At 45.6% G+C, this 17,234-nt stretch overlaps 1 protein-coding gene across 1 annotated transcript in view; it reads right to left on the reverse strand.

Annotated features, from left to right (window-relative positions):
• Positions 1-317: 317 nt before the first annotated feature.
• The window catches only part of WWOX (WW domain containing oxidoreductase), a 970,358-nt gene continuing 953,441 nt past the window's right edge, over positions 318-17,234 (reverse strand). Inside the window, exon 9 of the mRNA XM_003791310.3 lies at positions 318-1,312. Coding sequence (XP_003791358.1) covers positions 1,124-1,312 — 189 coding nt within the window. The 3' untranslated portion in view covers positions 318-1,123. The remainder of the gene's footprint in view (positions 1,313-17,234) is intronic.

The raw sequence follows: 17,234 nt of genomic DNA on the forward strand, positions 1-17,234 counted from the left end.
GTGTCAAGGAGTACCCAGTGTCAGTGATAACAACACACCGTCAGGTGAGATTTAAACAATAGTCATTTCTCTTTTCTTTCTTTCCTTCACAGAAAAATATGACGCTGGCATGCTAATTGCGTGAGACAACTTGGCCCACAGACAGCCACAAAGCACAAAAACAAAACAGATACTCAGAGAAGAAACAAGAATGGTGTTTTCCTGGCGTCTACAAGAAGCGCTTTATTTTTCCTCTAGATTTCTTTTCTAAAAAAATATAATAACAAAAACAAAAAAACTGAAATGAACATTTAAAGAAACAGTACAAACTTCAGGTGAGCATCTTCAAGCATGTTTTTTTTTTTATTAAGCATAGGCTGAGAGGGATATATTGGCAGAAGGCTGACACAGGAGAAAGGGAACGACTCTCTCCACGCTCCCCCCACATCCTGTGTGTTCTTAAGGACGAATGCTTCCTCTCCTGCCTGTCAAAGGTATCTTGGGAATGATCTGAAGAATTTGTTTTAATCTCAAAAGAAATTTGGGTACAACTTTGGCAACGGAGTTTCTGACCAGCCCTCTGCCTACTTCACTCCACCTCTGAATGTCACACCGGCGGGCCTGGGACAAGGGATTTCTCTCCCCATACTTGCCAAGACAGTTCAGCCTTGGTCAGGATGAATGGAACAATTATCTCCTGGATCAATGCTGCAAGGACGGAGGAGCACTGTTCTTTCCTCCCTAAAGGCCGCCCCAGGCTACAGTGGTCAGTGGCAGCGGCTGGGTAGGGCAAGGGGACGTGGGGCTATTCTAAACAGTTGAGAGAGAATTGCTTGTGCTTCTACAGGGAGAGAGGGGACCCACAGACCAAGCAAGCTGTCACTTTCAAGCAGGCCATCACCAGAAAGCAGAGGGCCCTCGGCCTCACCCAGCCCCGGAAAAGTGACAGTTGTCCCTTCACCCCTGCAATCAATCCCCTGCTTCCCATGGGTACTTAACATTTTTCTCTGTTGTGACTGCTCTCGTTTCCTTTACTCTTGCGGGTCTGTGTTGGAGGGACATGGAAACCCCCTGGATAATGAACTTGGAAGGGGGCCAACGCTGGCAGTGGTAGAGCACACGCCCCTCCTCACAGCTCCCCGGCTCAGCCCGACTGGCTGCCGAGTCGCTCTTGGATCAGCCTCTCACTGAGGACCCACAGGGCGCGGGCCGTGTCTTCACTCTGAGCCTCCGGCGAGGGCAGGCAGCGGCAGCAGTTGTTGAAATACATGCCCCCCAGACCCTCGAGTTCCGGGGCAGCAGCGCAGTAGACGGTGGTGGCTGCTCCTTGTTGCTGGAAATCAAACAAAAAAAGACAAAGAGAAAATTAAGCACAGGGGTGATGAACCATCATAGTGACTTACTTGACTGCCTGGGAATGAGCAGGCCTCCCCACCCAGCTCAGCTGCCACTGCATCTTGGTGTGGCCACGGCGACTGAGCTCAAAGCACAGGGCTGTAAACAGTGATGACCTGACCATCCTGGAAAAAGCTGCACTTGTAAAGCTTAGTGACTTCTGACACCTCATATCGGAAAGGGCTTCGAATGTAAATACGCCTATCAATAAACCACGGCAGCTGCCTCTTCCACAAAAAGAAAAAAAGAAAGATGGTATCCTTCAGAACCCACAGGAGCAAGTTGGCCCTCGCTCGCCCTGGACTTCTTCCTGTGGAATATAATTTGACACCAAGATGTTTGTAGAACCTTCTGTCTGAATTAAAGCAACCACCCTCAATTATGGTCCGTCAGGTAGAACCTTCCAGTGGGGCTGGGGCCAGACCTTTCTTGGATTGCCTGCCCCTGGGCCTGAGAAGGGAAAGGTTTGCAATGCTGTGTCACAGCATTTAACACACACACATACTCCCCCATGCAAACACATCTCAGAGCCATGATGCATTTAGGAGTGCATCCAGATCCATGAAAACTTTTTTCTAAATGTCCTATTTGCCCCAATTTGCAGTGGGACCATGGCTTAAGGGAGTACATGTCCTCCTAGCCCACTTCAAAATGCAAGTTGCAGAGTCCCACTGATCACTTTGGGTTCAGCTTTTGAGTCTCACTGGGGCTGTGGCCAGGGCTGTGTGCAAGGATGGGCCTCACATCATCCTGACTGACAGAACACTGTCACAGACGCCGTAAAGAGGGCAAGAAATCACTTTGCTTTGCAAGCCATAATTAAAAATAATAGGCTGCTGTTCATAGGGAGACACGGTAGGCGCGGCTCTAATTTAAAACCAATACAGTTTATCTGGCATCTTAGGATTATTTATGTGCATCAGAGCCCTCGCTGCATCAACTAATTACCAACTGACGGGGAGGAGGACCCAGAGAGGTAACAGAAGATGAGGTTGCTATTAGGAAAGAGTTAAGGACCTTTGATCTCAAGGGGGAAAGAGGTTTCTATCTGCACCTGAGCTAACTGTGTTGCTGCCCCTACAGGACTAACTGGATCAGGAGAGGCACTTCCCAGCTTCTGGAGTCAAGGCCATTCTGAGAACCAGGTCCCAAGGTGTTAGAATTTGAGAAAAGTGCTATAAAGCAGGTTTGGGTTTGTGTTGGTGGTGGTGTTGGTTGTGGTGTTGGTTTTGTTCAGTGTCCGGGTCTGTGGTCACACTGGAGCTGGTCTCAAAACTGAATGGACAAACATAGTCACCTGAGGTGACCATGGGAGGGGTTGGGCTGGGAGCGAGACAGAGACTTGGGTTCTGATAATAACAGGCTGCTTCGTGATCTTGGACAAATTCTAAGAGTCCAGAATTTGAACAACTTTGCTACCAGGCCAACACCCCTCCATTACCATCCCTACTCCAAACAGCCAGTTATTACCTTGGATTCAGCTCTTTCTTCTCCAATTGATTTTTGTGGCTCAAGTCTAATGGAAATGAGTTTGTGTCATCCAAATTTCCTTTCACTGAATTATTATTCCTTATAACCCTGAGCTTGCTTAGCACCTGGCACATTTATCTAAACAATTTCAAGTGGTTTATCTGACTCCTCTGCCTCCTATGTGGGGGAAAGGGAAGCAAAATTACCTCTTAACACAAACAGGAGAATTGAGATGCTAATCTAACTCAAGCCAGATATTGCCTTGGCCTTGGTTCTTAGCAGAGTTCAGGGGAAGATGGTGTTTTGCATAAATTTCTAGTTATCTGTCACAGAGTTCTCCATATTACTCTACAGCTGCCAAAACCGCCAGAGTAGTCGGGTGACTTGCCATCAACTCCAAAAGTGATGAGAGAATCCAGCCAGCTCATCCCAAGTTCAGCCTCCCTCCCCCAACTTGAGAGTAGTTAGAGTATTGGGGCTCTTGCATCAGGACAGACTGACCTCTGGGGAAAGCAAAAGCCGACTCCTCCCAACCCAATATATTACTCTGCCACCGCGACCTTCTGAAGCAATGTCCTGTTGCATTCATGCATTGTTGAAATAGCATTTTTTGCAACGAAATTCTGCAGTTACCTTGATGCAGAGTTGAGATGGTGACAGAGCTGGGGTGTGCATTTTGCCCTCCGTGGAATCTAAAAGTAATTGCAATTGGCCTCATTTCATGTCAGCCTACATTTGGCTCCTATGCTGAAAACCATACGTTTTAGAAAAGCCATATATTCTTTAAAAATCAAGAGCTGGCTTTGATTCCTTCACCACTGGGCTCAGGCTGATACAGGATCTAAACTCTATTGCATGTGGTTCTGGTTTTGTAGAAGAACACACAGTTCTAAGGCAGGGGGCGGGAACCTAAAAGCAAAGCCCCCCTTCTCCAACCAAAGCTCCATGGAGCATGTGGGGTAAACTCTTTTCCTCTCAGATTCACGCTTGAGACTCCTGTGTACTCACTTCACTTTCCTCTCTCGCTGAGCAATTAAACGGCGACACTATCTTACTGGTCCTATGCCCGCTACCCTTTGGACTTCTTGGGGAATTCTCTTTCCAGCTGTACCCATGGTATCGGAGTGATACCTTTATATGATCGGATCTGATGACAAGTTAATAGCCAGGTCTCATTTGTGGCCCATCAGCTTTTGGGTCTGCATGTCATCAGACCCAACACTAGCAAAGTTGCATTAGTCAACAAGCCAGTGTTGCCGATACGTGTGCAAGAGAAAGCATTTTTAAACTGATAAGAACAAATTTTTTTTAAGAGCACTATAATCAAAATCTGACGACTTTCACGCTACTTTTGGGGACATCAGAAAAAGATGAAAGAGCCCTATAAAGAAGATAATGTTAACGCTGCTATATGTAAACTATCTGAAGCAGCCACTTGCCAGTCACTGCTATTGCTTACTGATCCATTGTGATAAAATATTAATACCTTGACATATAAACCCTGGCTGGAGCTATGGGTTCCCCTAAATGGTTTTATAGAACAGCTTATCAGAAGCGCATAGATTGCACACAGTTGCTGCTCGTGGGAACTGGGGGGAGGTGTCTCAATCCCACAGCATGGCAGGGAGTCAGGGTGTTGATGACACAGGACTGAGAATTTCTGGGACGCCCAGTAGAATCTTTAATCATGCCTGAATGCCCCTTCCCATCTAGGCAAACACTTGTGAGCTGCCAGAGGAGAACCGCACCATCCGTCTTCCTCATGTATGTAAAATTACCCCAGATTCCTGTTCAGGACTCAGTTCAAAGTATCCTGATACTTACCAGGGCTCATCCTTCTCCTTCCGAAATCATCTGCAGCACGATCCTCAGCTATAGCAAGGTAGAGTTCAGAAAGCCGTTTCTGTCTAGTGGAGGCCCTCACATCTAAATTACCCATCCTTTCCAAAATGCTTTCTTGGGATAAAAATGATAACTAGCCGCTTTTCATTGACATTTATTTGATAACTACTAGGCATTAATTTGTAGCTATCAGCATGGACTACAAATGAATATTGACGCCTTTAAAGAAAAAGGGACAGAGATTTCTGATGAACAACATATGGTAAAGTGAAAGCCCACCCCATGCATCTCTTGACACGGTACACTAGTGTAATACTTAGGGACACAATTAACGTTTAGTTTTCAGGTTTCCCTATTTTAAAATGCATGCTTCTTTAAAATAGATTCCTCTCTTAAAGTAGATTTAACTATGAGATGTATAAAACATAGACATATTATCATGGCATAGTTCTCATATGGTTGAGAGAGAACAGTAGAGGTTCTCAGATTGCTTCATTACAGACAGACTGATACTAGCACATTACTCAACAAACGTGGAATTAATCAATTTAGGCAAAAAGTAGATCTAGGAAGGGAAGAGGCCATGGATGTTGGATTAGGCTTGGAACCTGAGGGCACGGAGGAGCCCTTCTGGAGACAGGCAGTGATTATAAGACTGAATTCCTAGGACCAAGAGATGAGCTCAAGGGTGCAGGGTTGGCAGAAACAAACGAGAGTGGCCTCTTCAAACCCTCCAGACTGTCACTGTGACTCCTCTGCCCGACAGGTAAAGGAAACACAAATGCAAAGGCAGACACCTGACAGGTTACCCCTGTTAAGACACCACTCAGAGTGGAGTAACTCCGAGGTTGAACACCTGTGCTAGCTCCATGCCTTCTCTGTGGCCCAGTGACAGTCCCCCAGGAGAGTTGCCAAGTGCACTACCAGAAAGGTGACGTGTGGTACTTTGGAGTTCATCTCCAGATAACCAGGTGCTTAAGACACAGCCATTTCTCAAACACAATTATGGTTACCAGGCTCTGATTTGAAAGACAGAAGCAGGCTGCTCTGAAAGGTGATGCATTCTCTACTGACTGTCCAAGAGCCATCTCTCAAGGGGACACATTTGTCACGTGTCCCATCTGTTCATAACATAATGCAGCCCAAATAGGAATAAGGCTGACTCCTGGGCCTCCACAGTCAGTGTGACCACACACCCGTGAGTCACCCTCTTCCTCCACCACGATACTTGTATGATTAAAATAAACCATTCAATTTGGCAGCAATGCTAATCAATGAACGCGCCAACTTCCGGGGAAATTATGGGAGGTGGTGGAAGAGAACAGAGATTTCCACTCACTCGAAAGGAGTTGGTCCTTCAAACTGTCCTGCTTTCCCAGTGGGGTGTAGCAGTGGGGACAACCTGAGCAATCTCAGTGACACATGTTTACTGAGAGGTTATAATTCACTAGGCGCGGCCCAGAGAGATTTGTAGGGATTATATTCTAACCCTCACGCAGCTCTGTGAGCCAGGGACAATTAGTATTCCTATTTACAGAGAAGCCCACTTAGAATCAGAGACCAAAAGTGATTTGTCCAAAGCCACACAGATAACCCTGTTGATTCATCGACTGCAAAATCCCTACCAGTTGGTTTACAAAACCATCTTCCTGAAAACACAACACACAAATTTGCATGTTGTCCCCTTCCCTCTTTCTGGCCTTCCCCAAGGTGCCAGTGTTCTTGGGCATCTTGGCTGCTTCTCAGCCAGGCCACGTGATGCCACGGTGTGGCCTAGAATTAAATGTGTGGGCTGTCGTGTGTGCCCCTGAGAAATGTTAAAAGGAGATTTGTCCACTGTTGATTTAGCCAGTGAGCTAAATTGAAATTATATCCATTTGGATTAAGGAAAATGAAGACTCAGCACCACCGTGGATGCTCCAATAGCAAATGACCCTTAATAGAAAGGTCACCAGATTCAAAATGCCACCTCCAGGTGCCAGATTCGCCCAGCTCAGAACCCACTCTTTAATGATAGACTTTTTTTGAAAGCATGATTATCCGACTCAGTGAAACCTAAACAATCCCCATCTTATAAATTCCCACGCACATAAACCAGCATGGCCTTTTGCGGGAGCAAGTTCCAACATACTCCATCAGGTCTGCAGAGGATGCTCAGACCCACTTCCTCACCCTCCTCCAATTAATTCCTAACACATTAATTTCCTTACAAATTCCTAGCCATCGATTCCTACAGAGGCCTTGAACAATATGGGCTTGAATTCATGCAAATACTTTCTGTAGATATTAACTCTCTTTATAAGCCCTTGGGAGTTTTGCTAACTCTTAGGCTGTTCTCGACAATTAGGAAGGCAACACACTCAATTTTTCAAATAGAAAAAGTAAAGATGATCAGGAATGTGAATAGTTCTTTTTAGGCTATAAAAGTCTGAAAGATGTTCTACACCTGACTCTCAGCCCTGCAGGAGAGACATGCTCACTCTAACACACAAGCATTGGACAATGTGTTCAGAGATTACCTTTCGGCACAAGGAAAATAGTATCTTTGCTAAAAACAGGTTCACGAGTGTGGAAAGCCTCAGGCTCCCTTTCAGTTGACTCTCCCACAGCAGGTGAAGTGTCAACCGCCAGGTGACAATGGGGACACAGTCTATAAGGAGGGAGCATGAATTAAGGACATATGCCAGTCCATCCCTGTAATTGCAAATGGTAAGAGCACAGGCCACAACCTAAAATTGCAAAGAACATCTTGAGTGAAATGCTGGCGGGGGGAGAAAATGCCACACGGCTTTCAGATGACAGCCGTTGTGGTCAAAGCACGTGTGAGCTAACCTGGGATAGACTTGTTTGCAGTTCAGGCATCCCCAATATTTATGCCCCCAAACCCAAGTCAGGCTAAAAGAAAGTGTCAAACCAAAGCCAGGCCGTTCTCCCTGACAAAAGACACAAATTCCTAGTGACATCACTAAGGCATTTTAAGAGATTGACTTAAAGATGAGAGTGGCATTAGCTGGGAAGTCCACAGAAGTGTTACTGCCTTTCCCCTGAGAAATATTCATAGAAACAAGGTCTGAGGCCGGCAAGTTCAGGATGGAGAGCTGGAAAGAATTCTTTCAGGGCAGAAGAATACACTTGTTTTTCCCAGCCTTACGTTTTGGAGAGGAATAGATAGCCAATCCCAACTGCCCAAAGGAGTCCAAAGCCTGGATTGTTCTGGCAGGGGAGGATTTTAAGCTGGGGCTAGCAGCAGAACTGAAGGGCAGTGTGACCTGGGGAGGCTGTCAGGGCCTGTGTTTTCCAGTCCACAAACTGTCCTGAACTTTTCCTTAAAATAAACAAAGCTCTTTTTGCACCTCCTTTGTGTTCCAGAATTCTCGCCATAAATGTTCCCTGGGTTCTATGACAGATTTATGTCTGGTCTTAGAAGAGTAGAGACATAATATTTGGAATTACTCCATCTCTCTGAGGCCTGGTGTTCCTGGGAGACCCCAGCCACACTTTGGTGGAGCGAGGGCTGGGGAAAGGGGCCCTGCTAATGAGCAAAGGAAAAAGGAATGGCTTAAGCACCTTTTACTTGTGTCCACCAAAGGTGTTCTACAATGGATGGGACCCAGGCTATTGTCTCATCAGAAATAAGAGAAGGCACTGCTGACTATACCTTACGTCCATGCAAGAATTCCTTGTGTACCATCTCCTTTTGAATGGCAAGTTCTCTTGCTGGGATAAAAAAATTGCACCAGGGTGTTCATTCATAACATGCATTCATTTGAAATGACCAAGCAGGAGAGCCATAGAAACCTGCCAGCAAAATAAGCCTGTCACCCCTAGCATCATCCTTCCTTGTGGGCCACATGTGATGGCCTGTCACTAACGTCTTCCAATCGGGCCACCTCAGTGCCAGTGCCGGAGGACTGCAGAGTGTTTATAAGAGATATTTAGCTTGTATTGATTTGCAACATTTTACATTTTTACTCTACTTCCTTAACCTCTGTTATAGTTGTAGCTAGTTCTGTATGTATCTACACTGTATATAAATATATGCATCTGTATTCTCCATGTACACCGAAATAAACCTTTGAAATTATTGCCAGGCAGAATTAACAGGTTCAATTCTTATAGAACAGTGCAAAGACGATCTTCAGAATCCAGGTGACACAAACAGCTCCCCCCTTTCCCTTCTTCTGAACAAATAACTCCACCCAGTCCGCCTGCTACATCAGGTCTTTTAGAAAACCAAGAGGTGTTTGGTGAGCAGGCGGGATTTCAGGGAAAATCTCACACAAGCCGTTTGTTTAGAGTTTAAGGTTGACACTTCACTTACACCTACATCCCATAATCTATTCACAGAAAAGGCATTGGGGGAAAAAAAACACAGGGTCTCCGACGGGGCCACGTGATAGTAAGAAATAAATTCTTAACTCTGTCTTCCAGAAAGGAATTAAGAGGATGTACTTTGCAATAATTTAGATCTCACAGGCAGGCTTCTGATGTCCAGCCCTGTTATTTCAAGTTGGGGATGCCTCCACAAGGGATGCGGATTCTCATGGAGCGCTCCCAGGAACAGAACAGGCTCAGAGACGCGGGCCTTGTTAATATTTCATTTAGAACATACTGTGGAGGCAACTCATTTATATTACTTCCATAATTAATGGTGATGGCTCAGGCCCTGCCTTTACACCGAGAGATCTCTTCACAGTGGTCGATGGGTAATGAGAAACAGTAGATATTTCATTCACCAGCAGCGTGTTGCTAGTTAGTAGGAAATGATCGTGTGTGCGGTTGCTTTAATTGCCAGGGTAAATAATTCTGCCTGGGTGTTAGTGAGCATTTTAAAGCACTTGATGCAAATAGACTAGAGACAAAACAAACACACACACACAAAATTACCTTGATTATGCAACACCGTAGCATAGGAAGTTACAAAGGTATGTCTTTTTTTAAAGATTGCATTCTATCATGCAAATAGTATCTCAATATGCATGTGCCAGCGACTCATCTCCTGTATTTTAGGAAATACAATTAGGCCGCCTTTCTCTTCCTCTATGTAGACTGTAAATAACTGTAGATCTTCCTCTTGTTTCCCTATGTAAATATATGTAAATACTAACAAGCTATGCATGCTAATATTCTAGGCAATTTCAGGTACTTTTATAATCTGAAGGCATGAACTTGAACTGGTTTGCTAATGGGGGCGGTGGGGTGGGGAACTCTCTGAAAACTCTTTAAAGCTGAATGGAAATTAAAGATTTCTTCCTAGACTGGTGTGGCCTCTTTTGTTTGCCTTCTGCCCCCTGAATGGAGCACCTCATCCTGTTTCTCTGGCCTTCTCAGGAGATGCTGGGCAAACACTGGGTCCAGGAACAACAATGAACTATTCGGCATGGGTTTGCTATGTGAAAAAAAAAAGAGGCTGGGTGCAATGGCTCATATCTGTAATCCTGGCGCTCTGGGAGGCCCAGGTGGGTGGATTGCCTGAGCTGATGTGTTCCAGACTAGCTTGAGCAAGAGTGAGACCCCATCTCTAAAAAAATACCTGGGCCTTGGGGTGGGCACCTACAGTCTAAGCTGCTCAGGAGGCTGAATCAAGAGAATTGCTGGAGCCCACAGTTTGAGGTTGCTGTGAGCTATGATGCCACAGCACTCTACTGAGGACAAGAAAGTAACACTCTGTCTCACAAGAAAAAAAATTAAACAAAAGTCAAGAATCATAAGGCAGATTTCTTTGAATTGTTTTTTCTTCATTTTTTTTTTTTGAGATAGAGTCTCACTTTGTCACCCTCAGTAGAGTGCCATTGCATCACAGCTCACAGCAACCTCCAGCTCTGGGACTTAGTCAATTCTCTTGCCTCAACCTCCTGAGTAGCTGGGACTACAGGCACCAGCCACAATGCCTGGCTATTTTTATGCAGTTTGGCAGAGGCTGGGCTTGACTCAAACCCACCACCCTTGGTATATGGGGCCGGTGCTCTACTCACTGAGCCACAGGTGCTGTCCTTCTTTGGATTTTTTTTTTTTAAGCAAAAGAATCTCAAGTGAAAATAATTCCTATTTGTTGTTCCCTTACTATGTGTCTCACATCCCAAAACACTATTTTAAAAAAGGGTCCTACCATTCCAGTGTCAAAGATGCAGAGATGGAATTACAAGACCAGGTAATCACCTAACATGTCAAAACTATTCAATGCCACCCCAAACGCAGTTCTTTCCTACATGTCAAGGGTCAGTAATCTGCAAAGGGCTAGAGACTAAATAATTTAGGATCTATAGACCAAGTAATTTCTATCACAACCACTCAACTTCACCATTGCAACAAAACCAGCCACAGGTACCATATATAGGAATGGATGTGACTGTGTTCCAATAAAACTTTATTGACAGAAACAGGCAGTGGGCCAGATTGGGCCTGCAGGGCACCATGTGCCCATCCCTGCTCTACACACTATTACAACTCAGCTGCTCTTTAACAGACTGTTGGCATGTCCCTTTTCAGTCCCTTTATATGTTTGATAGATTGGGGAAATAATTTGATCAATTGAAATCATCCCCTCTCTTTCCCGCACAGACCATGAAATAATAAAGCAGTGAGCAAAAATAAAATCACCAGAACTTTTAAATCAAGCTGACTCCCTCAGACAAATTACTTTGCCAGGTTTCACTTTAGTTATCTTTTGTTTTCATAAATGGGGGTGGAGGGGAAAAGTTCAAAAGACAAAGTGAAAAAAAAAAAAAGGAAAAGAAAGAAATGTAAGTGAGCACCATTCACTCTTCAATGAGAGGAAGGAGGCTATTACCTCAGGTATCTATGGAAACCAAGCCGCACGTAAACTTTTTAATGGCTGGAAAACGGTGTTTGCGTTTGAAGATGTTTTTCCCAAGTATGATGCTTCGCTATAAATGCATTAATTGACAGTTTCCTTCGGGACTTTTTTATTGAAGTTTCCAAACTTAATTTGATGGCACGGGACTCTCTGGAGTCCTTGAAGGCAGCTGCCGAGTTAGGTCTTCAGGAAACCAAGGCAGTGCGGGCATCGTGCACAAATCCAAATCCAGCTATCTCACAGAGCAAGAGAAGAAACAGCCCTTGTTCCCTGTATTTTCCGTTAAAAAAATGAAAAGAAAAAAAAAGCCTCTCTCTGCACTTGGGCACGGGGAAAGGCCCCTCCTAACCTTGTGAACAAGAATCAATATCATCTCTTCAGTCCTGGGGAGAACTGAGGAGGTGGGATGATCTGGGCATTTCTGCAGATTGAGTGGCCATAGGGGGTGGCAGAAAAAGCCCAGGAGCTGAAGCCAGAAATCCTCACATTGGAATCCTGCCTTTACCACCTGCTAGATCTGTGAGGAGCCACTGAACTCAGTCTCCTCATTTGTGAAATGGGCATAATATCTCGTTCACATGCTTAGAAGGATAAGTGACTTCTGGCCCATTTCTGGGATACAGCACACACTAGTTCAGAGGTGGCTGCAGTTCTCTTTACTAAAAGCTTAAAGGAGGAAGCATATAGGAAGCATATCTTGCCCCTTTTGTGCTAGAAACCCCAGGGGCAGCCACCTTTCTCTCCCACCCTCCCAGCATCTCTGGGTGCTACGCTGGCCATGAATTCCACTGCTCTTCCAGTGCCCCAGGTATAGTGGACCACAACCAAGTTCATGTCCATGTCCTTGGGACACCAACATTTGAACCACCACCATGATCGCTTGTTAATGCTCTAAAATGCTACACAGCAGCCCAGGCTCTCTACACACATCCAAATCTCTAAAGCCCTCTGTGCAATGATGGGTGGAAACGGCAGTGTACAGACAGAGGAAGTGCCCACCCTTTGCCAGATCACCCAGCCTATGTATGATCACAGCACGGCAGGCACTCAGCAGTCCTTTGGCCATCTCTAGATCTTTCTAAACCATCCTGAGTTCTTTGTCCCAGGAGAGTGTGAGGCATAACAGTGCCATAGGGAGGATTAGTCTAACCCCAGCTGTAAAGCTGTACTGCCCACAATGATGGCAATGGCTGCTGGTCACGGAGCCCTTATTGCTTGCTGAGGACCTACTATGTGTATTACTTCTGATCTTCCCAGTGCCTCACCTCACCAGGCAGGTGCTATTGTAGACAGGGAACAGAGGCTAAAGGAGGTGCAGTAACTCAGGCCCATGCCCCTGGGAAGGGCCAGAATTAAGATCCAAACTGAGTTTGTCTCAAAGATGCTACACTCCATACGCTTCCTGCAGGGTGCCCCAAAAGCAGTCCACAAAGTCGCCATGCATAGGGAAGAAGGGAAATCATAGCTAAACACGCTTTTATTTACTAAACATTCATTACAAAACTTTACAAAATATTCTCTATGTGTTGGGTACCTCTTTGTAAAATTTTGTAATGGATATTTTGTAAATAAAGGTACACTGAGTCCGAATGCAGCGGCTCATGCCTGTAATCCCAGTACTCTGGGAGGCTGAGGCAGGTGGATCCCTTGAGCTCAGGAATTCCAGACCAACCAAGCAAGAGTGAGGCCCTAACTGCCTTAAAAGTAGAAAAACTAGCTGGGCGTAGTGGTAGGTGCCTGTAGTCCCCATTACTGGGGAGGCTGAGGCAAGCAGATTGCTCAAGCCCAAGAGTTTGAGGTTGCTGTGAGCTGTGACACCACAGCACTCTACCCAGGGAGATAGAGACTCTGTCTCACTAAATAAACAAATAAATGAATGTGCATTTAGCTCCCATTTTCCCTGAGTAGGGCAATCATATGGGCAGCTTTTGGGACACCCGTAGTACCCCAGAATCATGCATACATTTTAAAAGCTGGCCCCAGGAGACCTGTGAAGAGGAGACATATTACTTGTCCTGTGCAGGTCATGTGATCCCTCTGGAGGCCAAGTCCCTCTCCACTGGACCTCAGGCACCTTCCCCACCTTTTGGAGTTCCATTTCTGGGTCCTCACATTCCTGGTGTCCCCAGACTCCCAGGGCATCGATTTATGTGAGGTTGGAAGCACCCCAGCGGAGGTCTGAGGCCCCTTCCCTGCAGCGCTCCCCCCTTGCAAATTGCTCCTCGTGCAGTGATGGTGGGAACAGCAGTGTACAGAGGCAGTGCCCACCCTTTGCCAGATCACCCAGCCTATGTATAATCTCAGCCCGAAGTCGGCCAGGCTTGGCATCACCGTGAGTCATCTGGCAGCGCCCACCAGGACGCTCTCACGACAAACCAACTGCAGTTCAGAGAAATGCTGAACTTGTGACAAGGCGGTGCACCAAGGAACATCTGACTCTGCTTTTCTTTCCCGCCCTCTGGCTGCCACAGCTGATGGGCTTCATCCTCTCCCAGATGCTCAGCTGGTAAAAAGGAACACACACAAATACGCCTTGCTACCCCAGTGTCGGTGAGGGTATTAGCTAGTTGTGTAGCTGTCCCCGAATTGTCAAGGTGACTAGAAATCTGTCTGTCCACTGTTGTCACTAATTGAGTGACTTTACCGGCCAATCCCCCAGTGGGACACCTGGATGCCTTCTGTGGCACCAAGTGCCAAGGTGGAGAATTTTTGCTGAATACTTTCAAGAATGCTGTGAAGGTATTGGCGTCCCATTTCACTGAGAGGGACACCAAGGCTCAAGCAAGTAAAATGCTGTAATAACAGACAATTCTCATTTGTTGAGTTCTGATTATGTGACACCTGCCTGCCTTGTGCTAGGGGATCCATGCGCCTTTAATGCTTTCCGAGCGGGTCCGCCCTGTGTGTGCCAATTATTTTTTTAGGAAATTTGCAACCATTCCCCCCATTAAAGGGGGGGCACTAAGGATCAAGGAAGCAACACCCTTTGCCTGGTTCAAGGAGCAAGTGGCAGAATGAGGCGCTGAAACAAGGCACTGGGATCCAGATCCCCACACTCCCCACCTGCACCATGAGAAACAGGAAGTGTCCAGCGCACACCTCTGAGGACCTCACTATTATCTTTATTTTACTGGGCCCCCAGGGGGAAGCAACTGGCACACAGAGGCAACAGAACTTGGAGGCCAACTTTGGTCCCACAGAAAGCCCTACAAAGAGAATGCAGGAGAGTGGGAATGGAAAGTGGTCACCTTGATCCTGGGATCAGAGAGGCCACAGACAGTGAAAAATTGGCAACTTTTTGTCACAGCCACGGAGACCAACTTCCTCCAATGCTGACGAGCCAGAGTGAAATTGCAGAAAGGCGTAAGGGAAAGGAGTAAGAGAAGGTTCTCTTTCACTCAGTGTCTTCCCCAACCACCATGACAGCAGCAATCAGCCCTTAACCTCAGTCCTGAAGCCACAGGAGGAAATGAGCTCAGAGAGGTTGAGCTACTTTCCCAAGGACACACAGCCAGTAAAGGGCAGAACTGGGATTCAAGTGTGAGAAGGGAGGGATAGGCTCCAAATTTGGTGGCTTCTCACTCTGCTGCCTTTCTTACTGAATCGGCAAAGGGGATGGACCTCATGCAGAAAATAAAAGGTGAGAGACAAAAAAAATAAAACACATAAGAAAGGGAGGCCACCCTTGTTAAGCCTAGGGCCAAGCTGCTCAGCTTTAGATGAGGACGCTTCTCACAACCTCAAGAGAAATCTTACCCCATTACACACGCCCTTGACCAACAGAGGCCTTACCAGGCACAATCTCACATCTCTTTCAGTTGTCAAATCATTTCTGGTACTAACAGAGATGAGGCCAAAATCCCTAACAGGCAATGAGCTCCTTGGGAATGAGATTTTATTCACACACATCTCCCCCGTATTTAGCGCTGGGGGTGCTCAGTAACCACGTGACAGATCAATGAACGAGGGAATGAATGAGGAGCTGCAGAAAGAACCACGCAGCTGCTTGGGGGCACTTTCTGCCCCGTGTCACACCAACGGGAGGCATATTGTGGAAATGACTCACGAGCGGTTACCCAGACTTTAAAAATACACACATTCCTTATGAGAGCTGGCAGGAACAATCTCAGTCCTGAGAGCCGAGCTCCCTGCCCACCTAATATTACACGAGGTGTTAACGACATTATCTGGAAATACCCTGTGACTAATTCTCTATCCCTTATCTTGAGGAGAAGAAAATCGTCTCCGGCGTGAATGCCCCAGATTCCTGGTCAGTTTATGTAAGACGTTTCAAGTGATTGCGGTACTTTAGGCCATTTTTAGCTTAAATCACCTGATGTATGGTGAGCCCAGAAGACCTGATCTCTTGCTCCCTTCAACTCCCAGTTTTTCCACTAATTTTATTTAAACTACTTACTGCACCCTAAGTACTGCTCCACTGAAGAGCAGGCTGATAAGTACACATCATCTTGGCTGTATGATTTTTTAACATCAATGTTTCTGCACGGCATTTGGCTGCGCCACATCCCTGGTCTCAAGCCTCTTCACTTTTTAGGTGGTGGTATCGTCCCCTTTCAGGAGCGATATCAGGGGTGGGCGGTTATCATGACCTATTTGGTGCCGCTGCAGAATGAAAACTTTTCTCTCCAGTCCAAACAGGATTTGGTAGAAACGTCCTCCAAATGATGTCTCAAATGATCCTCAGTGATTAAGAAATGAGTGATGCATCTTACAAGGGTACATGTGAAACTGACTAAATGTAGAATATAAATGTCTCAACACAATAACTAAGAAAATGCCGTGAAGGCTATATTAACCAGTTTGATGAAAAGAGTTCAAAGTGTATATAGAACCAGCTCATGGTGCCCCAAGACTGCATTAATGTACACAGCGATGATTTAATTAAAAAAAAAAAAAAAGGAAAAAAGAAATGAACTGCGGTAAGACCTTCGACCAGCTTGAAGTAAAAACAGGGCTTTTTATAAAGCTCTGAGAGAGAAGGAAAAGGGCCCATTTTCCCCCAAAATTTGTACCTACTTTGAAATAAATAAAACCCACAGAGAGGCAAAAATCAGGGTATTAGACAGTCTTATCACAATCCACGTCCTGACTTCCGTTGACTATCCCAGTGACCTTTCCCTTGCGTAAACACTAGCCACAGTTTTTTTGTGTTTATCTTCCCAGTATATAATGATAGATGTGCTGCCTTAGGTGCACGATTATACCTGAATGTACAGAAAAACAAAAGATGTAGCCACAATTTATAAAGTTTAGGTAATACCAACTAGTTACTTGTGGAACTCATGAGTCCTCACATTTCCTTGTAAAAGGACAGAGAATAAATATTTTAGAGTATGCAGGCTGTGTGGTTACAGCAACTCAACCTTGCTGTTGAATAGATATTATGTAAGCAAATGCATGGGCTGTGTGCCAATAAAACTTTATTGACAAACAACAGATAGGATGTTGGCCCCTAATGATTTAAGTAACACCAACTGGTTCATCTTCTAAATGATTTCCTTCTCTTAAGAAAATGGAATTTATGTTTGACCACACTTTTGTGACTGTCTAATCCAAGCAGGAAACTTGGTAAGCATTTCAATGGAACCAGCATGTGTCAGGCCTCTGGCGTTGGGTCTCTCTGTACAAGGAAGGCCCCTGTTGTGGGCCTGAACACCCGAGATATGTCAATAAGTCCTGTGGTCTTTGGAATTCATTTCAGAGCTTAGGC

This window comes from Otolemur garnettii, unplaced genomic scaffold (assembly GCF_000181295.1).
Source record: "Otolemur garnettii isolate 467f Iridium unplaced genomic scaffold, OtoGar3 scaffold00047, whole genome shotgun sequence".
In the NCBI taxonomy this organism is placed as follows: Eukaryota; Metazoa; Chordata; class Mammalia; order Primates; family Galagidae; genus Otolemur; species Otolemur garnettii.